Raw genomic sequence first — 26,772 nt, forward strand, 5'->3', positions numbered from 1 at the left:
CTTTAAACATTTTAACTCAAATTTCAATCAAAGCAGAACTTTCTCATTTTAGAATATTATATTTAGTTATTTCTATTTAAGTAAAATATTGCAGTATAAAAGTGTGTAAATAATACCCATTACCCAAGGGGATAAAAGTAAGGGACTGCAGCATCCCTCTGCTGAGCTGTAAATAATACTTTGTTAAATTCATTCAATAGGTAGTATTTTGTCCCATTCAATATGCGCATCACTTTATCCAAAAATGATTAGTCACACCAAAAACACCATTAATTAAGCTTGAATGTTTTACTCACTGTAGTACTAGAGACTGCTATCTATTTAAGCATGGAATTTTATTTTCCATAACTTTAAAAATTGCTGCAAAATCAGAAAAAAAAAACCATTTTTAAAAATTACTATTTACATTCGAAAACACAATAACATCCATTGTCGTTACGGTCATAGAGCAATAGGATGGATGAGTCGGTCAGTTGAGTTCTTGTTCTGTCACTCTTTGTTACAGGAATTTGAATATCCTTACATCGATGCTTCTATAAGAATCTGAGTTTGTCCCATTCAATAATCGTTCCATTCATTAAGGTTCTCCCATACATAGCAAAAGTACAGCATGGAAGTGCCTTAAAATATAGAAGGGTAGCAATCAAAATAAAACTTTGAGAATTGGAGAACCAGCAAAAGTAAAAAGCCTCGTTTAAAAAAATATTTTTAGAATGATTTAAAACACAACTATTAAAACGATATTAAATAAAATTTAAGCAATTTTTAAATATCGGTTTTTTAATGTAAAAACTCGGTTTACATTAGCATAAAATCTAACTATACAGGGGAAAGTTGATCTCTACTTGTTCACTATTTCCTCTTAAATTTTCATTTCTAATACAAAGGAAAAATTTAAGATTAAATGGAAGTCAAACTTTTCCCTTTTGAATAAGGCATTTTAAGTTTTGCTTTTGATAGCTAACTTCAAACCAAAATATCATTTTTTACAAAAATATTGTCCATAATCATTAATTAATCCACAAATAAAATTACAATTGATCGTAAACTTTTATAAAAACAAAAAAAAAAAAGAAAAAAAAATTGGCAAAGAAATTATCTTCGGAAAACCACGGAACAGAGTTTTAAAATAAATTTCGTTTTTTGGACCAACAAAAATATACGAGCAAATAATACCTTCAAGTATAAACGACTAATGAAAAATTTAAGAGTACTTATCACCCTCCAAATATAAACGACTAATCAAATATGTAAGAGCAATTAACTCCTATGAATGTAAAAAACTACAGTAGAAAATTTAACAGAAAAATGAAAACTTTAAATATTTAAAACTTTTACACTGAAACTTTCAGCAATATTAAAAATGGTAAAGTTTTATAAAATTGTTTTTTCTTATAAAAAGCAAAAATTAGAAAAATACCAGTTTAAATTAGAGCGATTGACACGAAATAAGATCAGTTTAAAATGAACAGATTTTAAAGAAAAAAGAAATTAAAATAATAAAAAATTAGCGAAACTAAAAATAAATAAATAGTAATAATTAAAATTCCACATTCTGCATTTATTTACATATATTTTTATTAGTAACAAGCATCTGAAAAGGTTTGAGAAAAAAAGTTTTTTTCACAAATACATAGAAAAACAGTAGAGAAACCACTTCTCATCACAAACAAATAGAAACGCTATGATTTAAACGAATGGCTCGGCTTCCTTTTTAGTTCAACATAACAGTCGATGCAAACACGGACAGCTTTGAAAATTCGAAGATGAACTATGGGTGACTCGTAGCGACTGCATCTTTAATAATTGTTTTTGTTATTAAACAAAAAATTAAAAAAAAAAAAAAGAAAAAAAAATGCAGCACGTGACAACGAAAAAATTAAGTAGTACTAACTTTCCGCAGAACACGTTACCGCAATTCCGACAATGATGCCTTCGTTCGGCGAACGTAAATTTTACGTTGCAATGACGACAGTTATCAGCAACTTCGTCTTTCACCCAGTGATCAGCAATACGGCCTAGAAAAAAGATTTTTTGTTTTTGTTTTTGTTTTCTAGCTTGATTAATTTATATCGTACCGACTAAACAAACATTCATGAAAATCATTCCGAAACTTTTTATTTAGTATCTTTTACCCTTACCAACTGTTTCTGATACTGACCAGCTGTAAACGCGGCCACGACTATCACCAATAAAAATCTTACGATGGTCTCTGTTAACATAATTCAATCAATATTAAAAGTAAAACCAGCAGATTTTTTTCTAACATATTTTTATAAAACGTTTTAAACAAAATATTTCTAAGAACAAAATACTTCGATATAGCGATCGCTGTAACAGATGCTGGCTCAGCGTTATCCGACCGATTAAAGGCAGTATGCATTGTTAACTTGTGTCGTAAAATGAGACGACGACGCCAGTCTAATTTAACAATTTTAACAAAACTTAAATAAAAGGAACAAAGGGGAAAAAAACTCTATAAAATGAAGTTATGAGGAAAAATGCGAAAGACTTAAAAATATCTCTAAATACAACTTACTTTGACGTTTAGTATCGCATAGCAATATTGTGTCAGCTAGATCATTAGCATTATGATCTGGGAATTCAAGCTCCTTAGTGCATTCTACAGATTTTGAACCTTCGGAAACGATGTTAACACCGGCGTCAACGGATGGATCAATCGAATCATAAAATTCAATTCCCCAAAACTTTACAAAGAAAGAACAAAAGAAAACGAGAAAAAATTAATTTATTATAAATAGAAAAAAATCTTCTGAAATAATTTTATGACAACAAATAACCTTGACAACCCCATCAACAGCTCCTGTAATAATGACATTTGCTTGGTCCCAAACGTTAATCTAAATAGAATGGGATCTGCTATTTATTTAGGATTTTTATTTATCTATAAATTTGTTTTATAAATAACTAAAAAAACACTAAGTAATTTTAAAAATTTAAAAATTTGTATTGAAAAAACCTCTGAGACGGCACAACATAAGATTTGACTTGATATGGCTGCCGATGTATTTTCTTGCACCAATAATTCACCATTGACTGTCCATACGCACAATATTGTACCTGCGCAAGTTATGATATCACCCTGAAAGAACAGAGTACATTTATTGATTTAAAAAAAAAACGAATTTTTTAAATGTTGCTATAAAAACCGAGTAGACTTACAGTTGTGTGATTGATAGAAATGCAATTAACCGAGCCGTTGGAAGGAAGATAAAGCCTTCGAGTGTATACAAGCTTTTGCATGTCCCAGATAATACAAGTTTTATCCTGCAAAAAAAAAAAAAGAAAAACAAAAAAAAAAAAAACAAAAAACCTTTTCGCTTTAATTTCGACGTATATGTTTTTAGATTTTTAACTAACAACTCACTAACCGCAGAACCACTGACAATAATGTTAAAGGGTTTGGAGAAAGCAATGCTATGAACCTCTCCATGGTGACCATATAACACCTACAGAAATGTTTTTGGAATTTAAATCTCAGAGTTTGTAGTTTTTGACCTTTGAAATAAAACACAGATAATTCTATTTATTTTTTTGTTTTCAAGCTTCTGATATATGAACCTTTGAAATCAAAAACACATATACTTCATTTTTGTTTTGCCATTTGCAAAAAATGCTTAAATAGAAAAAATTGAAAAAACCTTTTGCAATGCTAAAGTGTAACTTTTGTCTTTGAATTTTTGTTCGATATTCCACACGCACACTGCCTGAAAATTTTTAAAATTTTTTAGATTTTTGAAAATTTCTGTCTAATAAAAAACTGACAGAAGTAAAAACTTACTGTACTTGTTCCTCCAGAGACAAAGCAGGTGGAATCCAAACAACATATGCACAAAGTTTGGCCCACAAAGACGTCCTCAAAAACGGATAGCAGCTGATGACAGTAGAAAGGATTTTTTTTAAAGGAACTTTTACTTTTCTCTCAATGTTTACTTTTAATTTTACAATAAAAAATTTTTGAGATAAAATTTTTATTGTAAAATTAAAAGGAAACGTTGTTAAGTAAACGTTAATAGGAAAAATTTTAAAGAAACAAAAAATTGATTTGAATTAACATATATGTTATACATGTATTATAATAATATAATAACATAAAAAAATACAACAAGAAAAAGTCAAAGTAAAAAAAAAAACCTTATCATCACTTGAGTAATAACGCAAACTGAAATCTCCATAACCCCAACCCAATCGAAACTGTGTTACTGGAAATAGTGCCTATAACAATATTTTCATTTATTAAAGCAAAATTCTGATATATACAGCAATATTACCATAAATTATTGGAATGTTAATCAAATTATTTAAAAAGCTTATTTAAAAGATTTAAATTATCATTTAAATAATTAGACACAATTATTACCTTGTTGCTATCGATGCAATAGATTGATCGGTCAGTGAGAATTATTTGACCAATAGGATTTTTCAGTTCTAAACATTTTGATTGCAAATAATTTACTAAAACTTTGCCAGTCATTTAGTTTAGATAAAAAATTAACATGAGAGAGGTTATGCAGGAAAAATATTTTTGACAATCTAATTAATTAATTAAATGATGCTTAAAACTATTTTTTTGTATCTATATTTGATCTATATTTAAAATATTTAGTGAACAACTTGTTAATTAATAAATATAATTCAATATTAGTTGAAATCAATCAAAATTGTGTTATGATTGTGTTATCAATAGTTCTCACATTTTCACAGGTTTATTTAGGAAAGGAATTTGTAAAAAAAAAAAAAAACAAACAAAAATATATTCTTTTCAGTCTTTCATATACAACATACTTTTCAATTGCTGTGTAGTACTGATAATATATATATCATAATAAAAAAGTGTGAAGCCAAAAAATTATAACCCTGTAACATTTTTAAATGGCTAATACATACCTTTAACAGGAGCAACAGATGGAACCAAGCTACTCAAATAGTGAAAAAAAATTTTTTCGCTAGAATTGTTTGGAACTTGAATATTTCCAACTGAAGAATTAGACTCAGCAACTCGAAGTGAACGTTTAAATGGGTGTGGTCTTTTAAACAACTGTAAACAAAAACAAATTGAAATAACTTTGATCATGAATGAATCAAAGGCTACAGGGGAAGATGCACAATTGTCAACTTTCTCTAATTTGAAGAAAAATGGAAACTTTGTATTTAAAGACTTCAGTAGTCTTGTTAAATATTTTTAAACAGCTCAATGTTGCTTGCTAATGATAGTTTTTTCCTTTGGATTTTGTCAGAAGTATTAGGTAAGCATCAGTATATGATGAAAAGGACTTAAATGTGAAAATTTGTTAAATAGACATCTTTAGTTTTTCTTGTGTGACCTTCAATTATGTATGAAAATATATGTATGTGTACATGTGTGTGGGATATTAAAACAAAACTCTAACTAGCAAAAGAATTTGCTTTTTGCTAGTCAGAGTTTTATGCTAAAATGGGAAAAGTACTTTTCAGCCTAGCGATCAGCAGTTTTTGTCACTGATAATAATCTTTTGTTTTACTCTGCTTTAAATGGTCTAACAATACCACAAAAACTGATTTTAATCTGACATTAAATCAATGGACACCAATTGAAACTTCGCTAGATATAAAAAATGTGACAGCAGATCATTATTGTTTTATGCATAAAATTTTGTTTACCAGATAAGTAGTTTTTCCATCATCAGGAAAAACTGGTTATATATGAAGATTAAAAGGTTTTTCATATTTTGTATTTTGTTTTTAACTTTATTGTAATGGAATTTTTTGAAGTAGAATTGTATTTACCCAATCAAATGCAAGTCTTAAATGGCACAAGTAAGTTAAACATATTTCAAATTCAATATCTTTAACAAAATTACAACAACTAACTTTTAGCAATATATATTTACAACATTTGTATATACATTTTTTATGCTTAAACAACAACAAATGATGACTACATGAAAAAGCATTTGTTGATATAGAACTAGAGTTAAACTAAACAAGTTAATTATGATAACAAAAAATATGTAAAAGCTTATTTTATCTGCAACTAAATACATTATACAGACTCACACCTATCACATTGAGAAGCATTGAAAAAAGATCGTTACACAGGTGGAGTTTTTAAAAACACAACTTATACCATTTACCTGTTTTGGCATTTGTCCAAAATTATTAATAAAACCAATAGTTGCTTTTCTTTCCAATGGATCATCGATTTCATCAATGTCAACTGATTTTTCATAAAAAAGATGATGAAAGACATTATCAGCCTGAATAGCAGCTGGACCAGTCTGCTTGCATCCAAAAACTAAATCTATCCATTCATGTAGGTGGCTGCTTACATAATCACATTCTAAAGCCTAAAATGTGTTAAAGCAATAAAAATTTTAAATATAAGGCAATAAAAAAAAATTATAAAAAATTGTAGAAAGGTAAATACAAGCAGACAAAGACATTTTTACCTCTCTATTGACTCGAATAAACTCTATTGGATCACCTTTTGCCCATGGTGGCAAAATGACATTGTCAACCACCTCACCACTTTGTTTAGTTCCTGCAGAAAAAAATACCAAACAAAAATTGGTAGAAAACTGTTTACTTTAGGAAAATAATTCCAAAAATGAAAAAAAAAAGAAATTGTTAAAAAAAGTTCTTTTCTGCAATTAAAAAATAGTGCAAAATGGCAAAAAAGTTTCATCGTTCCTTGATTACATAAGTAAATCCATATCTTTTCAAAAGTGCTGCTCAAGAGTTAATATTACTATATACTATAACTGCTTGTGTTTTTTTATTCTCAGGCTTATAAAAACTAACATTTATTTTTGATAGCTATTAAATTAGAAGTTTTAAAAAAAGTTTTTTTGCACCATTAAGTTCATTTATAATATAAAAATAATTTAGCCTAAATATGACCAGTACTTTAATTTTTTATATGCAAAAAAAAAAAACTTTGTAAACTTGGTTAAATCACAATTCTACAATTGGTATCTCCTTTAATGGCTTCATTAACAGGTGATTTTTTTTTCCTGATTTCTAATTCAGCAATTATTTAAGATTATCATCTAAGATTATAATTCAGAATTATCATTTAAGATTATCATTTAAGATTATCATTCAAGATTATCATTCAAGATTATCATTCAAAATTATCATTCAAACTTATCATTTAAGATTATTATTAAAAAGCCTATTAAGATTTTCCTTTTTATTTTCAATACAAAATTTTACTGTAATAAAATCCTCAAAACAACCTTAAATCAAATTTAACTAATAAGTCATATTTAACAATCCAAGCATTCAAAAAATGTTGTAGATTTGCATACATATATTGCAATTAATTATTTTTGTCTGTATTTGAGAAATTCACCAGTTTATCAAAATATTTTCGAGACCTTTTTTTTTTCTAGAAAAAAATCTTAAATTACTTTTAATGGTTTTTTTTTTGGTTTTTTTAATTATAGCATACCAACTAAATAAAAAAAAAAAAAAGATAACATACACAGTTAACTAAAATTTATAACTATCAAAAAAACACTAAAACATACCTAGATCAAATTTATTTGAGTTTAGAAGAAAGTCAGGCAAATAGAAGAACTCAGGGATCAGCTCTTTAATGTCTGCCATATTAGACTGTGAAGCTGAAATCCATGAATCTTTGATAGAATGAAATAAGCGATCAGGAAGATCAAAATGACCACCCTAAAATAAGTATTTCAAAAAACCATTATCAATAAAATTCAAAAATGAGTCTTTTTATCTTTATTGTTGTATAATAAAACGTCATCAGGGGGTTTTTAAATCATTTCATAATACTAATATGTTTTTTTGGTTTACTTGTTAAATAGCTCATTAACTTGGTACTTTGCTGACTGCTCAATCCTTTTCAATCAAAGTCAAAATCTTACAGCTTTGTTTTCTCCTTACTCAGAATAATAAACCATAGTAACTTAATTTCTCCATAATAAAATTTTTACTTATTAAAAATATTCAAGATAAACTGTTTTTGTTCAGTGAAATATTTTAAAATTAATTCTGCTCATTTTTTTTTTTTTTTTGTGTCAAAAAAAATTTATAATTTTTTCACCTGTAACCGAAGAAAATGCTGAGTAAATGGTTCCAAGCGAATCAAATATGAAGCAACAATCATAGCAGATGAGTAATGGGTACCATAATAATAAGCAGGTGTTTTTCCTAAAAAGAACAGCAAAATATTTAGAAATCGAATGTTGTCTATATCTATGATGCTTACAACTATGGAGCTCTTTAAACTAAAAAATTGAAAAAACACAATATACCAGCAGGATCTTCCCATTCTTTAAAACGCTTGCGATAATGAAATAATCTTTCTTCAGTCTGTGCTCCCATTGGCTTTGATAAATCTCGAAAAGTGGATGGATTTGTTAAATCAAGATACTGAATATGAAAAAGTTGTCATTAATTTTGTATTTTCGTTAATTTTGTATAAAGTTAATTTATAGCAAAATTTGCTTAAAATTTACTACAAAATAAAAATATAATATGATATTTATTAGTATGAATCAAAATTCAAAAAATTTTCTTCAAGATTCAAGATGACTTTATAATTGCTTATTCAGCTTTAACAAATTCTTACTAGGAATGAATGGGGCAATAAATGGAGGAATATTGCTCCATTCCTAATAACTACTCATTAGTTAAAGCTTAGTTTCTTTTTAAAAATATGAATTAAATCACTAAAGGCAGAAGTTCTAATAAATTGGAGTTCAATTTTAATAAAAAGCTTTCAATCAGCTTATTTAAAAAGTTTCAAAAAAGATTTTAATTCTTCTGCAAAAAAACAATTGTAACACATGTAAATATAAATATTTAAAAACTGTATGAGTACTTTCAATGTACAATCAACCAATAGAATCTTTTGGCAAAAAAAAGTAAGTGCACAGTGAATTTTCTTCAATCTTTATGATAAGATTACTTAACATAAACATTAAAAAACTGATCTCTGAAAAAAACTGAAAAATCGAAATCAAAACTAAAAAAAAAAAAAAAAAAAAAAAAAAAAATCAGAGCAAAAAAATGTTGTGTAACCTCTTTTAAAACTTCCTACAAAACCTTACTAACCAATCAACTCACAAACGTTTTACAGGTATAAGATACAGAGATCTCTCACCATATCTCCAACAGTCTTATTTTGAACACTACAACATTCTGTGAATCAATCTATATCTTCAATATGATTATTACTAGATTTTAACAAAATATTCTTAAGATATTCTTACTAAACTAAAATTTATGAATAGTGACACTTTTGCTGCAAAATCAAAAACATATTTAAAAATATAAAACTTGTAATTATAAATTTATGTAACAAATCTAAGAGTAAAAAGTACTTTTTTCATGAAAATGTGTGATATAACAAACTTACATCACTAGAATAATCAGCCAATATCCAAGGCATGATAGGATACTGCATTAGATCATTATAAGAGCGACCAGCTAAAGTGTTTAAATAGATTAAGTACTGAAAGTTAGTAATCTCTCCTCGAACCCATCTCTGTGTTACTGATCGCTCACCAGTCATTAAACTGCTTAAGATATTCTGTCCAGATTCCAAGTTTACATCAGAACTCATTCCAGCAACAGACTCCTCATTGTTTGAGACAGATGACACATGACAAATTCTACAACAGAAGTAAATGACTAAAAATCACTTAAAACATTCTTTCATTAAAAAAAATTTTGATGTCAAAAAATCAGAACAATTCAACATCTTTTTAAATTAATTGAAATAAGCAAGCTATATATTATAATTTTAATATTGTATTTCTCAAATTAAAAGTTTTTGTTAAGGGGTATTGAAACTTAGGCAATGAATTACACGAGGAATGTTTGACATTCTTCATAAAACATTTTTCATTTAAAAAAAAAAAAGTAAAAAAAGAAATAGTGAACAGTTAATTATTGCACTAAATATTTTCATATTGCACATTTGATCTTTTAAATTTCATATTGATTCATAACCATTTTATGTGGATAAGAAATTCATTAATGATGGTTTTAGGGCTCCAAATTGTAAAGAAATGATTCTAAAAATTTATTTGTAATTCAGAGAGTTTCTTAAATATGCAAATATTGTGGAACATTAATTAAAAATATGTAAACACAACATTTGTGAAACTTTTATTTTAAATAAGTCTGCTTTATTAAGAATTTAAAAGAAAAATTATGATTACGGTTTTAGAATGAAAAAAACATTATTTTTATAATCTTTATTAGTTGATAATAAACTTCTATTTAGAGTATACTTTGCTGCCACATTAGTTATGCCTATTTTCTATACTATTTCTTTACAACTTTCAGATCAATGTTAAACCACTGTACCAAGACACTACTAGCCACAAGTTCTTAGCATTTTAAAACCTATTTCTTTGCAAATAAGATATGCTTCAGTGTGTAATAATTATCTTTAATGTGCCACCAGCTGTTATTCTGTGTTCACTTACTGAGGACATTCTTTTGAGAAGTGATTTTAATGATTTTGTTATCAGCACACTTGTAAGCATTCCACTTAGGATGCAAGACTTTTTTTGTCCTTCATTATTTTTAACTTAGTAGAATGTAATTTTGTAAAAGACATTTCCGAGATCATAACATTTTTGATAATATTTTAGAAATAAAAAACATAGAAGTATACAAAATGAAAAGTAACAGTTAATTCTAAAAGAAGCACAAGACAACTGTCTAAACCAATTCCAATAAAGAATTTTAACTATTTATACATTTTTTTTTAAAATCTACTTAAGTGTTCAAATTAATAAAATAAAGTTATACATTAAGTAAGAATGAAATATATAATATCAGGAAAAATTAAAAAACATTATACAAGTGAATTTGTTTGTTGTCAAATCTAACTTGAAATGTTTAAATGTTTAAAAAAAATATTCAAATCAAACAAACAAACAAAAAAATGTTTAACATCAAAAATTTAGACAAATTACTATTCATATATTCATCAGTACTGAGCTCATTTGTTGGGGAATTTAAAAAAAGATTTGACAAGAAACAACACCCAAACCAAAAAAAGTCAAGTCAAATGTTAAAAAAAAACAAAAAAAAAACAAAAAAAAAAAAACAAGTTACCGGCTGTAAACTTTATCTCTTGCTACTTGCTTTGGAAATACAAGTAAATGGTTGTTACCATCATTTGCAAACACTTCAATTGCAATGTCCTACAATATAGTTTTAAAAGGAATATATAAAGCGTATGAACTTTTATAGAGATGATGAGGTACAGAAACTGGAAATATTTTTGATGAAAGCAAATAAAATTCACCTTTAACAAATATCTTCTTTTGTGAACTTCTCTGATGTCAGAGAAACTCCATTTGCTTAAACTTAAAAGGTAAAAAAATGATAAAAAATAAAATAAAAATAATAAAAAGGTTTCCAACTGCCTGTCATGATCCTGGAAAATGAGCTCATAAGATCTGACAATAGGCAAATGTATCTAAAAAATATCTAAAAGTTATTCATTTTAATTTCTTATTTTCTGTAGAAAAATTTTTTTATCTTATCAACAATTTAAAATTTTATGGATAACTTATTACTATAGTTCAATTTCTAACAAGCTTTTACAAAGCAGAAATTAGAATTATATCTACTAAATTTTATTTATAACTTAAATCATTATCTTAATGAAAAGACTGCCAATATTTAAGCATAAAAAAATATAATAATTAAATACATACGATCTTTGAAGCATAAAATTTCCTTTGGCAGCAGGTATTAGGGGTTCATGAGAACCTTCTGGTAATGTATTAATGTCTTTAATTTCTTTTACTTGATTAGAAGAGTTTGTGCCTTTTCTTTCAGCAGACATCAGGGTGAATCCATCAATAACATAGAAATGTTTTCTTCCAAAAAGAAAAAGTCCTTCTGAACTATCCAAACCACACACTCGTGCGCACCGATACATGGAATATATCTGCAGACAGAACAAGCACATCAATAAATACAAAAGGAGAATATTTATGTTTTTATGTGTAAATTTTGTAATCATATTTATGTGAAAAGTATGTACTTGTATTTGTGTGTAATTAAATTTTTAGAATAGGTATCAAAGATAACACACACACACACACACACACACACACACACACACACACACACACACACACACACACACACACACACACACACACACACACACATACACACATACACACACACACACACACAATAAGAAATCAAGAAACCTTTTCCCCTCTCTCCAGAAGTTGAATAATAGTTTGAGTGTTAACCTGAATTAAAGGGTTAAATATTTCAAAAAAAAAATTTCAACCAAAGAATAAAAAAAAAAAACCAATCCAAAACATTAACTTTAAGAGTGTAAGGTGTAGATATTTTTCTTTTTTTTTTATTGTATAAGTTTTCTACATATGCTAGTAAAAAAAATTTAAAAAAACTCAACACATGCTAAAGAATTTGCATGATTCAACAATCTCAATATTCAAAATAACATTCATTAAATACTCTGGAGACTTCAAGAATTTCTTTTCCAAAATTTGAGAATAAAAAGTTTACATCTAAAATAATTTAAACCAAAATTTTAAATCGAAATTCCTGAATAGATCAAAACACCTCTCTGAATATTGAATAAGCAAATATCATTTAAGAACAATTGTAACTCAAATGATCTTTCTTCTTAAAAATTTCTCTTTAAAAAAAAAATTTCTTAATTAAAAATTTAACTCAAGTAAAACTTTGAAGAAATTTTCAAAATGTAAACCATGTAATAAAACTTAATAAAATTAAGTTTTATTACATGATTTACATTTTGCCTCTGGATTTAAATTAAAATCACTTACTTTATTCAAATAAGTGATTTTAATTTAAATCCAGAGGCAAACAAGAAACCTAATTGGCATAGCCAGATAAACATGTATTTTTTATTTTTTATTTAAAAGAAAAGTAATATTAGTTATAATACATATCTTTACATATTATTTATATATATTATTAAACAGGTAATAAAAAGTGTAAAAACAACTTTTAAATGAAAAAATGTTGAACAGAGAGAATATAAAGCTAGTCACTTTTTCAAACTATATCAAGCTTCTAATTTCATTTAATCTCTTTCCACATGGGGTATCATATATAAAACTATTTGAATTTAAGGTGCTATGATTTTAAGAATATATTTTAATCAGATATATTGTTGATAATATATCTCCATGTTTAAACATGGAAATGAATTATTAACAGTATATCCCATTAAAATATATTTTTAAAATGCGCGCGTGTAGCCATACTACCTCATGCGGAAAGGAGTTAAAAAGCATAGGTACATTTAAATTACCTTACATTTTAGTGCAAATATTGACACCTATAAAGCTTAAGGCTTAATTTTATGATGATTACATCTTTATATAAGTTGACATTAAATTTGGCAAAGCATCAATAAATTCAAATGAACTATGTTAGCATTAGGTTATGAAGCACCAAAGTATTTAAAACATGGGTATAAAGACATTAAGACTTAACATTTTAATTAAAACTTTATGTTTTAATGCTGCAGGATATTGCAATGCACTATGGTACATATTCTTCAATATGTACCATAGTGCATTGCATTATTCTGTAAACATATTTCTCTTGTTTCTGAATAATTTATTTTATGTTGAATATAAAACTAATGCCATTTAAATATTGTTAAAATATCATACTTCCTCTTTAGAATCTTCTGCTTCAAAGCCATCAACAGAGTAAAGTTTGGGTTTCCAGCAAAACGGTTTGTTTATTGCTGAAACAAGTTCATAAAACTTTTCAACACAAATATCTTGTAAGTAAATGAAAAAAGCTTATTTTAAGCAAACTTTTGTTGCTAAATGTAAGATAAATAAATGCTGATTTCTTTTACTTCTATGTTGTAAACTTAAAACTCAAATTTACCAATTTTTAAATTCAGCAAAATTGGAAACAAGGAGTAGACCGGGTTTTTTTTTTTCAACTAAATTTATCATAAAAATTTTCATTTTAAATGTTTTAAAAGTTTGATTAAAAAAATGAAGTTCTAAAATTAAAAAACAATCGAAAACTTTAAAATATGAATTTATAACAATAGCAATATAAATCAATGGTTGTTTTTTCTGTTTATTTGCTTTACTTTTTAAAATATTTTGTTAAATTTTAAAAAACTCATTAAAGTAAATACTGGTAGAAAAAAAATTAAACTTTATTTAGCATTAAAACTTACTCAAAGCTGTTGTGGTTTGATCTGATCGCATTGTATATTTTTGACACAACTGATATAAGATCTTACTGTCATGAGAATAGGCAAAGCGATTTTTGGTACATAAAATATCTTGTTCTTGTTCAACATATGGGTAATGCATATAAAACATATCATTGCGTTTAAGTTTTTTGCGCATTCGACACGGGCCTAAAAGAAAACACAAGAGAATTATAAAAAAAAAAAAAAATTATATAATTTATACATTAAAAAAAAAAATTGTTTCGATTTTTCAATCTAATTTATTAAAAAATAATTAACTGATAAATAGAATTCACTTTTCTTTAAAAAAATATTTTTTTACCAACAAAGTCATTTCATTTACAGAACTTTAAAAGTAAACAACAGTAATTAAAAGTAAACAATAAAAAATGTTTTTAAAAATCTTTCTATAAAAACTTAAACATAAGAAAAGATGAACAAGTTTAACTTTTAAAATTAAAAAAAAATTTACAACTTTAACTTTTTTAAATTCTTAATTTAAGTGAGAAAAAAAAAAAAAGAAAAAATAGACAGAAACCAAAATAAAAGAACTCAGCACCTTCAATATCATCAAGCATCCATTTTTCAAGAATATTTGTATGATCTGGCCCCCATATTCCTCCCTCTCTAATCAATTCAAGCTCCATTTTTGACCAGCATTTCTCAGCTGAATTTTTAAGTAGAGCTATTTCCTGAAATTTCAAAAAGAAATTTAAAAATAAAACAGAGAAAAAATAACAATATACAATTGAATAATTATATCCAAGTAGAAAAAACTCTGCTGTTTTGATACTTTTTTTATTCAATTTTTAGAGAGAATTGAAGTAAGCTGATGCTCTTAATGGTTTCTTTTCTTTACTGCTCTCTACTCTCTCAGAGAAGTACTACATGTAGCTCCTCTAAACTTACTGTTCCTCAAGCCTTTAAATTCTTTGTAAAACTTACCCCTTCCCAAGCCTCAAGACTCTCTAAGAAATTGATTATTTACTTATTCAATCTTAATCAAATCCTTTACTAAAAAGTCTGTGCTAGCCAAATGAATAAAAAAAATTTTTTTTAATCTCATTAAGAAAAAGTTAATTATGAATACATTTCACCTGTGCATGTTTTGAACTTCTTATCTTCATCAGAGCCTTAACAGCACGTAGATGTACACTCACCCAATTTAATGTTTCCTAGAAACAATTCAAGATTTTTGTAAACACTTTGTTTGTCTTAATTTTCAATTGATTCTTTACAACAAGACTGTTAAATTCAACAAAGGAATTAAAAACAACCTGAACTGAAACATTTTCTTCAGAAACTTTTTCCTTCTTAAGTGGCTTTGTCCACTTTTTGGATGCTCTTTTGGATGACTTAAAATCAAACATGAACTTCAAACAAATTAAAAATTTTTTCTTAACAGTAATATTGTTTGTAATGTAAATAAAATAAAACAACTGTATTATTGTAATAACTGTATTGCAGAGGATTCCACTATATCAAAAATATAGCAACTTAGTCACAAGGAATGAATTACAAAAGAAATACAGACTTAGAGAATTTAAGAATATCTGTCACGAATTCACAAAAACTAGAAGAGATGTTGTAGCTCATTATGGAAAAATTGTCAAAAAACACACAAAAAAAAAAACATTTTTAGCTGAACAAAAAGTTTTAGATGTTTGTAGAAAGAATCAGCAAAAAAAATGCCAATAAAAATAAATTAAAATTTCTATTAGAAAAGATAATTTTAAAAATGAAAAGTTGAAGAAAAAAGAAGAGTATTTATAAGAAAAAACTTATTATTTACATATTTAAAACATTTGAAATCCATACATTATCCTAAGTACTATTCTAAGTATCAATTGTGAGCAAAATGGCGTCTTTTAGTAGCAATAACTTTTTTAATTTGAATTTTATTTATTTTATTGCAATAAAACTTTTCATGAACAATGATTGTTGAAATAAAGCTACAAACTGTCTGTGTTCATGAAGAAGAAATAGCCTTTGGGAGAGATTGCCACTTACATAAAAGTTGATTTTACTTATAAAAGACTTTTTGTTACAAAAAACTGATTTTGCTGAAACAAAAAGATTCTAACTCTAAATAAATCAAATACCTAAAAATAAAAAATATCAAAAAGTAAAAAATTTTTTAAGGATTTAAAGACATTCTAGGGAGTAGAGAGTAAATCAATAGAGCATGAAAAAGCACGAAACTATGATTGAGAAAAACTTGATAAAAATGAATGATGATAATTTTAAGTAAAAGCTGGCATATTTAAATGATGTTTTTCCGAACTAAATTATCTTAATTTGCTACTACAGTGTAGAGAAACCAACGTAATTGACTTAAAAGAAACTGTTAAGGCTTTTATAAGAAAGTTTAGGTATTGGTGCAGAAAACTGGAAAATAATATAAGGTTTTTGAATTTGTCAGTAATGAGTAAAGTTGAGCTATTCCCAGGACAAAAAGTTCTATAGATTTTGTATAAAACCATTTCATTTCTATAGGAATTCTATAGAAATTCAAAACATATTTTGAATTTCTATAGACTTCAAGAAATTGTCTATAGAAATTTTATAGAACTCAATTATTTTTACAGAACTCCTATAGAAATGAAATAGTTTAATAGAAAATCTATATAACTTTTTGTCCTGGGTTCTAGAAATTTTGTCTATAGAATTGATCTAGTATAAGATCATAGAGATATTCTACAAAAGAACATGCATCTTGAGAAAATAACAATCTATTGAATTTTATATTGTGGATTTTTATATAAAAAATTGTTGTTATATATAATGTTACAATAGTATTTTATATAAATGATATTTTATTATATATACAAAAATAGGCTAATTTTGTCTTTTTGAATAAATAATTGTGCAGCTGTATCAACTCAATATTTAGGAAATTTTTCTTTTGATTTTTAGTTTATTTCTTTATTTAAACTTGAGGGAAACATTTCTCATTGCAACTACATATCAATTATGTATGTATGTGTGTGTGTGTGTGTATATATATATATATGTAATTTACATGTCGTGACATAAATTAGATATACACAAACCAAAAAAGGGCGCTTGGATTTTATTTTCTTTGAAAAGTTGTAGATTTTAGTGTAGATATATATTGTTTTAACTTTATTTACAAATTATAGGGCAATAATTATTCATATGCTTATGGTGCCATTTTTCTTCTTTTTCACAATTGTTTTTTAATCATCAATATTGGATCTACAATAGCAGGGGTTAGTGACTTTTCCACCTCCACAGATTTTTCTGCTGTAGATTAAATTTAATAATATTATATATACATATATATACATATACATATATATATATATAATATTATTAAATTTAATCTACAACAGAATGATAATAAAAATAAAATAGTATTAATTAGTAATAGTAAAAATATTTTTTATTAATAATCATTTGTTTTATTGCAGTACTTTATTTCTATTTTACTTCTTTTTTGGCTGGTATAAACAGAAAATTCATTTAAAGTTTTCCATTTGCCTGTGTGAAAACTTATATTTAATTAGTATTTCAATACTTATTACTATTTAACTAATTTCATTTAGGTTGGTTGAACAGGTTGAATTAAAGGTCCTATTGTATATGGAGAAAATGTTGTTGTACAGTGGCCATCAAGTCATTTAAATGAACTGTTGCAGAACCAGGCAATAAAGTCTGATTCTCCTACTTGGAAAAATTATGAGGCAAAGGTTTTAAAATTGGGGGTAAGCAGAATTTAGGATATACATACATTTATATGCAGGTGTAAAAATTCCATTATTTTAATTAAACAATTATTATAATATTTTATAGTTTAAACAATTAAGATGATTTGGAGGAGTTGAACAATCAAGCAAACACCTTTGTAAAAGTTGTTCCACCATTACCAAATCAGATAACTTTAATTGTGGTTATGATGAACATTTTTAAAAACTGTTTTTTACAAATGTTAAATACTAGAATGAACTAGAATGAAATATTTTAAAATATTTCATTCTAGTTCATCAGCTTTTTATAGAAATATGATTGTAAAAGTTGTGCAAAAGCTAAACGTGTTAAAGAAAACATTGAAGTTATCAAAAAAATTGTATATTTATTGTATAAATCCTTCTAATTTTAGTTAAATTCAGTATTCCTTTATGTTTTTATTTTAGAATGCAGATAAAGTTGCTTTAGAAATTAAACTTGATAAACTGAAAAAAAGAGAAAGTTTTATGTGCACAACTGCAAGAAAGAGCTACAGGTGTCTTTAAAGTTATACGTATCTACATTTTTGTGTTGTCTGTATGTATATGTCTGTGTGTATATGTAAATATATATATATATATACATACACATATACACAGGGTTCCACACTTTTGTGGTTTGGAGGGGACTCCATAATGTCATTTTAACTTTAATGAAATTAATATAGCTGTTTTGTATTTAAGGAGGTTTTAAAGGGAAGGAATGAAATGAAAACAGTAAGTAAAGCTTTGAAATGCATTTAAAAAGAGTTTATGCATCGTTTAAAAATTTTAAATTAATATTTAATTAGGAATTGTTAAACTTCTCACTACAATGGAGACATCAATAAAAGAGCATTATGAATATGAAAAAAGTGAATGATGTTTTGTTTCCTATTTGCCTACATTGTTTCTTAAATGAATTGCATTTACTAATATTAATTTTAGTTGTTTTAACTTTTTTTTTTTAATGACTCTTTTAGGGATTATTTGTGTGTTAACTTCACTAGAGAGATCAACCCAGGACTTATGTAATGGAGTTTTGCAGTTAAACAAGCCCCATGATCTATCTTCCTTAACATATCATATACCAAAATTGACAAAAAGTCTTCCATCTTATTCAAATCAATATTCAGATTTATCAAATGATTTTGTTGAATTAGAAAATGCATGTGACTTCAACGTAACTCAAAGTTTTCATTCATCTTTTCAGAAGTGGAAGGCACCCAGCAATTCATATGGGTCTAGTAGAGCAACCTCTCACGCTCTTAACTCTTCTGATATGTCTGAATAACTTAATCATTCATTTAGCATAACAAATAGTAATGCTTTTAATGACAGTCTTATTTCTAAATCAAATCTTACTGAATCGCCTGTGTGTTTGTCCACTATCTGGAAAGAACCTAACTACCCAGACGGTTCTAGTAAAGTAAGAATTTTCATGTTGCAAAATTTATCTATTTTTTTACTTATATATTTAATTATTTGAATTATATTCATAGTACTTTTATTTTATAATTTAGAAACAATTAGTGCCAGATCACAAAATATAAATTGACCATGTAAAATTCAGCAAATGTAACAAATCGCATGGTACAAATAGAATTGTAAATGATCTTTTAGTGTCATTGGTGGGTAAGAAGTGTCAGTTTTTCTAGCAAAACCCAAAATTTGTCAAGACCTTGTTGATGGTGTTGTTAGTAAATAGTTATAGCATTTAAATTTCTTTGTTAAACAAAAGAAATCAATAAATTAAACTCTTGTATTTTTAGCTTGTGCCTGTCAGATACTGGAAGTGTCGTCAAAGGATGTATGAACAGCAATCAAACTAAGATTAAACATTGTGTTGAAAGTTAAAAAGAGTTAAAATATGAAAGATGTTATAAAAATGCACATATTGTATTTCTGTCTTTTTTGATTATTCAATATATAGTCATTTAATATAATATCATTTGTTTTAAAGTATATAAATGCACTTTTTCTTACTTTTTCTCCTAATAGCAAATATTTCTTATATGTAATATACAGATGGTTTATAGAATATCATAAAAAGTCTATGAAATTGCTATAGGCAGCTATTTTATAAACTTTTTATAGTCTATAATATATGTAATATAATATATAATATAATATAGTCTATAATCGATGGAATATATCCCATATACACCAATCAGTCGTGAACCATTAAACAACCAATAAACAAGAACTTTTTATTTTAAAGTGTAAGAAAAACTGTTCAAACTCTGTTAAAAACATTGAAACATTAGAAACATACTGTTTGAGATGGACTGGCTAAAAACTCATTTCTCTTCTTCTGTTCATTTCCAATGTAGTTAATCCAACAACGTGCAGCTTGGTCCTTGAGCAGCTTCCTATTTAAATTTGATAAAAATTATATATATGTATATACATACATACAGTAGCGTGCAAAAGTTTATAAACAGTTAAATTTTTCTAGTTTTTTTATCATAAACTTTTGACTTCTCATTGAAAATAAATGAAATTTTTGATAATTGTTCCTATAATGTGTTTACATACTATAAATTACTCAAAAAAAATGATAACTTGTAACGGAAGGGATAAATTCAAATTTTATTGAAAACATAATCATGCAAAAGTTTATAAACAAATGAAAAAATTCAAAAAGGAGATACTATTTCTAATTCCTCCACAAAATTTCAGCACAGCACCTTAGTATTTTGTTGGTTAGCCTCTAAACTTTAAAATTGCTTAACAACAACAAGGTATAGAGTCAACTAAGTTGATCAGAACATCTATGGGGATATTTGCCCAACAATCCCAAAGCACCTGGAATAAATCATTTTTATTGGTCAGTTTTTCAATTGGCAATCGAAATACTCTCAAAGATGTTCAATTGGATTTAAGCCTGGGTTTTGAGAAAGCCAGTCCAAAATAAGAATTCTTTTCAAATTGAAAAAAATTCTTATTTTGGACTGGCAGCATAACATTCTTGATTATATCTAAATATAATCAATGCATTGATTTTATTTAAATATAATCAAAGTATTGATTTACTTTCAGTCTTGATTCTAATGGCCCACTTCATTGCATTGATTATATCTAAATATGATCGATGTGATGAAGTAGGCCATTAGAATCACAACTGAAAGATCCCCAAACCATTATTTGTCACCACCATGTTTAACTGTTGGCATTTGATACTTAGGAACAAGTCTTTCCTCTTTCAGACGTCTCATGTACTTGATAACATTGCTAACAAACATACAAAACTTTGATATGTCACTGAATAAGATCATTTGTATTGGACTTTTGAAGTCTAATGCAAATAATCTTTTGAAAATTTCATTTGGGCTGAGCGATTATATAATAATATTAATGGTTTCTTGGCAGGACAATTACCAAAATAATTATGCTGACAAAGGCAATATTTTGCAGAATCTACGCTGCACTTAACAATATATTTATTACTCAAAATGCTACTTAATTTGACAGCACTTTTGCAGGGATCTTGTTTTAATTTTCTTACCAAAGCTCTGTCTTGATGTTCTGTAGTTATTTTTGGCCTGCCTGAATGATGCTTGTTTTCAAGTGTCTATTGGTTTCTATCTCTTAACTAGCATGCTAATTGTTGATTTAACAAAATCATAAAGCTCAGAAATTTGCTTATAAGGAATCTTCTTCTCTACAGCACTTCTTATTAAATTTTTACTTTCTCTAGACAATTACTTTAATTTTCCCACTAATTTTTAGATTCAAGTTAAGTTAAATATTATATCCAGTAAATTAATTTTGATATAAATACATTTTTCTTAATCAAACTTTGATTTTCTTAATGGGGTATGGAATTGTTTATAAAAATTTGCACGGCGATGTTTTCAATAAAATTTGAATTTCTTCATTTTATTACAAGTTATCATTTTTTTGAATAAATCATACTATATAAAACTTACTATATAATATATAGGAATAATTATTAAAAGTTTTATTCATTTTCAGTCAAAAGTCAAAAAGTTATGGCAAAGAAACTTGAAAAATTTAGCTGTTTATAAGCTTTTGCACGCAACTGCATATATATTGAGTAATGTTGCAGTGACTGCAACTAGGGTATAACTATAGCTCCACCAAATTTCAGGTATATTGTATTAAAAAATATGTTAATTTACAAAAATATATTGAACTTCAATCTTGGAAATTTAAAATTCTAAACTAGTTATCTCATTTTAAAATATCTGATTTTGAATATATAAAGTTGTAGGCAAACATTTTATTTTAAAAGTGTTGAATATAAATCAATAAATACTACTACTACTAATAATAATAAGAAGAAAAATCATTTTTCAAAATAAACTTTATATTAGCAACAATAAAAATAAACTTACTCAGCAGTAGATATGTCTAAAGTCAATTGTCCTGGTGTCATTGACCTATAAACAGTAAAAAGACTACAATAATCTTATTTATTTTCTAAAACCATTTTTCCAACATAAAATTTAAAAAATTACATTAATAAATAACCTTAATAGTATATTATGTTAACAACCACCCTCATATGTCTTTAAAAAGATAAGATAAATAATAAAAGCTTACACAGCTTCATAGGAAACAAATGAAGAATGTACTCCAAACACCTCTTCAATAGACTACAAAAGTAGAAACAGAACAAAAAAAAAAGATGATTATAAAAGTTAGAAAAAAATTTTAACTGGTAAAATGGAAAAATATATTTAAAGAGCTAACATCTTTTTTATGTGAATAAAAAACAGCCCAAGCACGCTCAGATGCAACAGCAATTAACTGGTTCATATCTGTTGAATTATCTTTGACAATCTCCAAAGTTGAACCTAATAAAAAATTGTTTCAAAATGCATGCATATGATGGAAATAAAGACAAACAAAAAACTAAAAAAAAAATCAATGAATTATGCACCATCATCGGAACTTTCATCTTCTGATTGATAGGATTCATAAGCAAATAAAAGGGAAGGTTTGCGTTGTTGGGCACAGCCCACAACCAACAACCAATGTGTTAAACATGTTATGAACTCAGGACTACGGTTTTGTGGAGAAAAAACAATTTTGCTAGTACTTGTCAATAAGTGCAAAAGTTCAAGCAGGTTTGTTTGGTCTATCAAGAAAATAAAAGAAAATTAAAGGTTATTGATTTAACACCAAATTTTAATCAAAAATATTGCTAATAAAATAACAAAATCACAAGACCTAAAATATCTTATAAGTAAAGAAGGAAAAAAAAAATCATACTACAAAAAATAATTTTAAATCTAATTATGCAACAAACAAAACAATCTAATTATGCAACAAATAAAAAAATTTAAATATGCAACAAATAAAAAAATCTAAATATGCAACAAACAAACAAAAATCATGATTAATTACAATATCTTAAATTATTAAGATTGAATACCTGTTATTCGTTGGCCAGGCTTTGAAAATTGAAAAAGTAAAACACGATTCATAGAGTGGTACAATAAATCAGTATTTAAACCAAATTCTATATAAAATAATTCTATGTAAGATGAAAAAAGAACATGACTATACTATTCTGCTTCATAAAAGCCACTCATATTAAAAAGTTTCTAATAATAAATAACGTATATTCTAGTATATAAGTCAATCTGTTTTATAAGTGGAGTTGCTATTTTTAACTGGAAAGGGTAGTTGAATGTTTTATAAAAAATATACAAACCATGGTGTCTTTTCCACAGAGTTTTGCCTTCTAATGTTCTTAAGGAGCATTTTTGATTCATTTATAGCAGCTAGAAGTCTTGCCTTATACACTATTATATACATAAAAAAAAAATAGTAAAAAACCTTACTTTCACACTTGCTTAACAAAAGTAATATGAACTGAAAGATCACTTTGTAGCTTTCTTCAAAAAAGCCTGAATGAAAGCAGACAATAAATATAAAATATAAGATTTAAATAAAAATTAAAATAAGCATAAGTAAAAGAAAAAATTATTTCTATAATTGATAAAAATTCCTCAACACTCTGCTCAACAAAATCTTATCAAAAACTATTTACTCTGAAATAAACTTACCTAGCCATAATCGATCCACAACCTTAGCCACAAAAGCAATACCATTAGTGTAGCATCTTACATGATCAAAACTTTTTAACTGATTTGTCTTCATGAACTGAACAAACTCTTCAATTACAGCTGTCACAAAAAGAGTTGTAAATTTTTGTTGCTGAGTGAAACTTGAATAGGTTGGCAAACACTGCAAAAGAAAACAAATTGTTTTTAATATTCAGAAAAAGAAACACTTGACTTTATACTTTCAAAAACCAACCTGAAAAACTGTGTCAGTGAATGTTTGGATTTTACCACTAGTTTGATAAACTTGATCTAAGAAAATCTTAGTCAAAAGATTAAAAATCAAACTTCGACAGGGATGTTCAATTAATGAAAGACTGTCAAAAGGTAAGCCACCATCTAGAAGATCATTAACCTGCACAAGTAAATATTAAATTAGTAATCTTAAAACTGATTAAGTGTAATGTAGGTAACAGAAAATACAAACAAGACTTTAAAAATGATCATTTTCACTGATTTAAATTAACGTTATTTTTAAAAATTTAGAAAAAATTTAACTTTATTTTCTTAAAATAGAAATATTTTTATATACCTTATCAAAAACCAAAAGTACAAAAATACCTCAACACCATAGTCAATAGCATCTTTACTTTCATCAATTGTAAAAAGAGTAGCTATTAGAGCAGAGAGAACTGAGGGAGAACAAAAAAATGATGCTATTACTGAGCTATTATCATGAAGGTACTCAAGAAGTTGAATTATAGTTCCAGGTACACATTCATCTGTTTCTCTTAACATGCTTTTCTAAAAAAAGAAAAAAATAATAATAAAGTTTGAATAACTTAACTCTTTCTGAAATATGAAACTTCTAAAATCTCACAATGATTTTCAAGCACCATTTTTTTATTGCTAGAAATAAGTACATAATAATCTTACAAGTACTGAGCTATTACTTTTAAAAATGTTGTGTGTTTTTTAACTGAACCTTGTTTTAAAAGTGTTGGGTGTTTTTTTAATTGAACCTTGTTTTATTGCTCCTTTTTTTAAGCTCCTTATTTTAAAATTTGAGCATGTACACATGTAGATATGTTCAATCTCATATCTACATAGAATTTGTACTTGTCCCATTTACTTGACATGGCCCTTTAAGTACTCATAGAGAGACTTGGAGACTGTAAAACACAATATCTTTCAAATAAAAATCAAATATAACTCAAGAAAAAAAAATCTTATCTTAATTATCACTCTTTAATATTCACATAATCTTTTCATGTAAATCTAGCCAAAATAAAAGAAGCCTCTCCTTTAAGAAGTTCGATGCAAATTTTATTTGTAGAGAGTTGCCTCAAACTTCTTAAGGAGAGGCACCCGTTGGGTAGAATTCGGCTAGAATTTTTTGACTTAAGACACCTAAAATATCTAGTAATATTTTTAAAAAATAAAACAAATAAAAATCTAGTAATATTTTTAGAACGATCAGGTTTTTGATATTTTACTGTTTTAAACATAAATTAAAACAAATAGAAAAGTATTTTCTTGAACTGAAAGACTTGAAAATGTATGATGCCCTCCCCCCCCCAACTATCATTATTTTAAATTTGTTTTTAGTGCAATTTCTGAATATACATTTTGTTGTTTAAATCTAAAATATGGAATAAAGAAATAAAGAAAAATAGAAAATGGAAAAAAAGGTTTCGGTATAAACTAATAGTAATTAGTCCTTAATTATTAACTTTAAATATCTAAGTGTTACTTATCTTTTAAATATTAAATTTATTTTAAATTAGTCTTCAGCTTCTTTAAAAATGTGTTATTTCTTTTACCATTATTTTTCAAATGTTTTTTTACTGATACAGTGTCCCATACTTTTTTCTTTCATATAATATAATTAAGATTTTCTGTTCAATTTACATTTTCAACAACTTTGAAATATTAAATTAATGGGAAATAATAAAACTAAATAAAATATTTGATCAGAAGGGGCAAAATTGGAGCTGAACAGTTAACAACATTTTCAACCCTCTCTAACCCTCTTAAGGCCAAAGATTCAATTCAAAGTATCAAATGCCAACTATGAAAAATGTAGAAGGAGAAAAATATTGGTATGGGTATTATAAAGAATTAAATAGGAGAATTCACATCACTAAAAGTATATATGGACAAAATTGTGTACTTAGATTCAAGAGAAAAAATGCCAATTGGATTAAGCTTCTAGTAAAAAACATTCAGCAGAAACAAGTAAAATATTAAAAGCGTTTTTTACCCTAAAAAAAATTGTGTTCTTGGATTGTAAAATTCTGACTCAAACTTTTGTAACTTTCAACTTTTTGGTGTGTTTTAAATTTAAAACTGCACACTAATTTTCAAAAGTTCAATGGTACTATTCTCATTTGTTAAATTTATTTTACGTTTTTTTTTTTTTTTTTTTGCTTTTTTTAAAAAGTAATTATTAAACCTTAACTTATAAATGAGGCTTTTAAAACTTACCTGACTCATGAGTTTTCTGACAAGATGTAGCAATATCAACAGTGCATCTGAGAAATACATCTGCTTATCTTCTTTCAGTTTATTTAAAGATAATTCAAAAATCTTGAGAAATGTGTCCTTATTCAATTCCATATTCATGTTTATTTGTGCAGCATGTTCACCAAATAAACCTTCATCAAAAGCATAAATTTTTTTCATTCAAATACAACTTAAACAACTTAAGCTAATTTAATGACAATAATAAAACTTTCTTGACAACTTTAACTTTTTGAAAATACTTTTG

General features: G+C 26.3%; 1 protein-coding gene and 1 pseudogene across 3 annotated transcripts in view; one reads left to right on the forward strand and one right to left on the reverse strand.

Moving 5' to 3' along the window:
• Positions 1-1,495: 1,495 nt before the first annotated feature.
• LOC145188594 (WD repeat and FYVE domain-containing protein 3-like) overlaps positions 1,496-26,772 on the reverse strand; it is a 40,255-nt gene continuing 14,978 nt past the window's right edge. For all 3 annotated transcript variants that reach the window (XM_090088552.1, XM_090088551.1, XM_090088553.1), the window contains 40 exons: positions 26,490-26,659; positions 24,624-24,806; positions 24,259-24,417; positions 24,006-24,186; positions 23,781-23,846; positions 23,369-23,455; positions 22,874-23,071; positions 22,684-22,787; positions 22,534-22,586; positions 22,326-22,370; positions 20,240-20,336; positions 15,514-15,591; positions 15,334-15,411; positions 14,796-14,928; positions 14,219-14,404; positions 13,689-13,765; positions 12,219-12,263; positions 11,712-11,947; positions 11,297-11,357; positions 11,104-11,192; positions 9,389-9,644; positions 8,283-8,400; positions 8,072-8,178; positions 7,533-7,686; positions 6,450-6,541; positions 6,135-6,347; positions 4,909-5,059; positions 4,382-4,449; positions 4,156-4,236; positions 3,803-3,895; positions 3,663-3,728; positions 3,393-3,470; positions 3,184-3,288; positions 2,981-3,103; positions 2,802-2,861; positions 2,540-2,708; positions 2,316-2,421; positions 2,142-2,212; positions 1,895-2,018; positions 1,496-1,797 (listed from right to left, as the gene is read on the reverse strand). In XM_090088552.1, the coding sequence (XP_089944678.1) occupies positions 1,683-1,797; positions 1,895-2,018; positions 2,142-2,212; positions 2,316-2,421; positions 2,540-2,708; positions 2,802-2,861; positions 2,981-3,103; positions 3,184-3,288; positions 3,393-3,470; positions 3,663-3,728; positions 3,803-3,895; positions 4,156-4,236; positions 4,382-4,449; positions 4,909-5,059; positions 6,135-6,347; positions 6,450-6,541; positions 7,533-7,686; positions 8,072-8,178; positions 8,283-8,400; positions 9,389-9,644; positions 11,104-11,192; positions 11,297-11,357; positions 11,712-11,947; positions 12,219-12,263; positions 13,689-13,765; positions 14,219-14,404; positions 14,796-14,928; positions 15,334-15,411; positions 15,514-15,591; positions 20,240-20,336; positions 22,326-22,370; positions 22,534-22,586; positions 22,684-22,787; positions 22,874-23,071; positions 23,369-23,455; positions 23,781-23,846; positions 24,006-24,186; positions 24,259-24,417; positions 24,624-24,806; positions 26,490-26,659 (4,676 nt within the window). In that variant the 3' untranslated portion in view covers positions 1,496-1,682. The remainder of the gene's footprint in view (positions 1,798-1,894; positions 2,019-2,141; positions 2,213-2,315; positions 2,422-2,539; positions 2,709-2,801; positions 2,862-2,980; positions 3,104-3,183; positions 3,289-3,392; positions 3,471-3,662; positions 3,729-3,802; positions 3,896-4,155; positions 4,237-4,381; positions 4,450-4,908; positions 5,060-6,134; positions 6,348-6,449; positions 6,542-7,532; positions 7,687-8,071; positions 8,179-8,282; positions 8,401-9,388; positions 9,645-11,103; positions 11,193-11,296; positions 11,358-11,711; positions 11,948-12,218; positions 12,264-13,688; positions 13,766-14,218; positions 14,405-14,795; positions 14,929-15,333; positions 15,412-15,513; positions 15,592-20,239; positions 20,337-22,325; positions 22,371-22,533; positions 22,587-22,683; positions 22,788-22,873; positions 23,072-23,368; positions 23,456-23,780; positions 23,847-24,005; positions 24,187-24,258; positions 24,418-24,623; positions 24,807-26,489; positions 26,660-26,772) is intronic.
• LOC149888512 (uncharacterized) lies at positions 16,171-19,672 on the forward strand (annotated as a pseudogene).

The sequence above is a fragment of the Hydra viridissima genome, unplaced genomic scaffold, assembly GCF_058129835.1.
Source record: "Hydra viridissima isolate aposymbiotic clone 2 unplaced genomic scaffold, HvirCarnegie_v1 scaffold_5, whole genome shotgun sequence".
Lineage (NCBI taxonomy): Eukaryota > Metazoa > Cnidaria > Hydrozoa > Anthoathecata > Hydridae > Hydra > Hydra viridissima.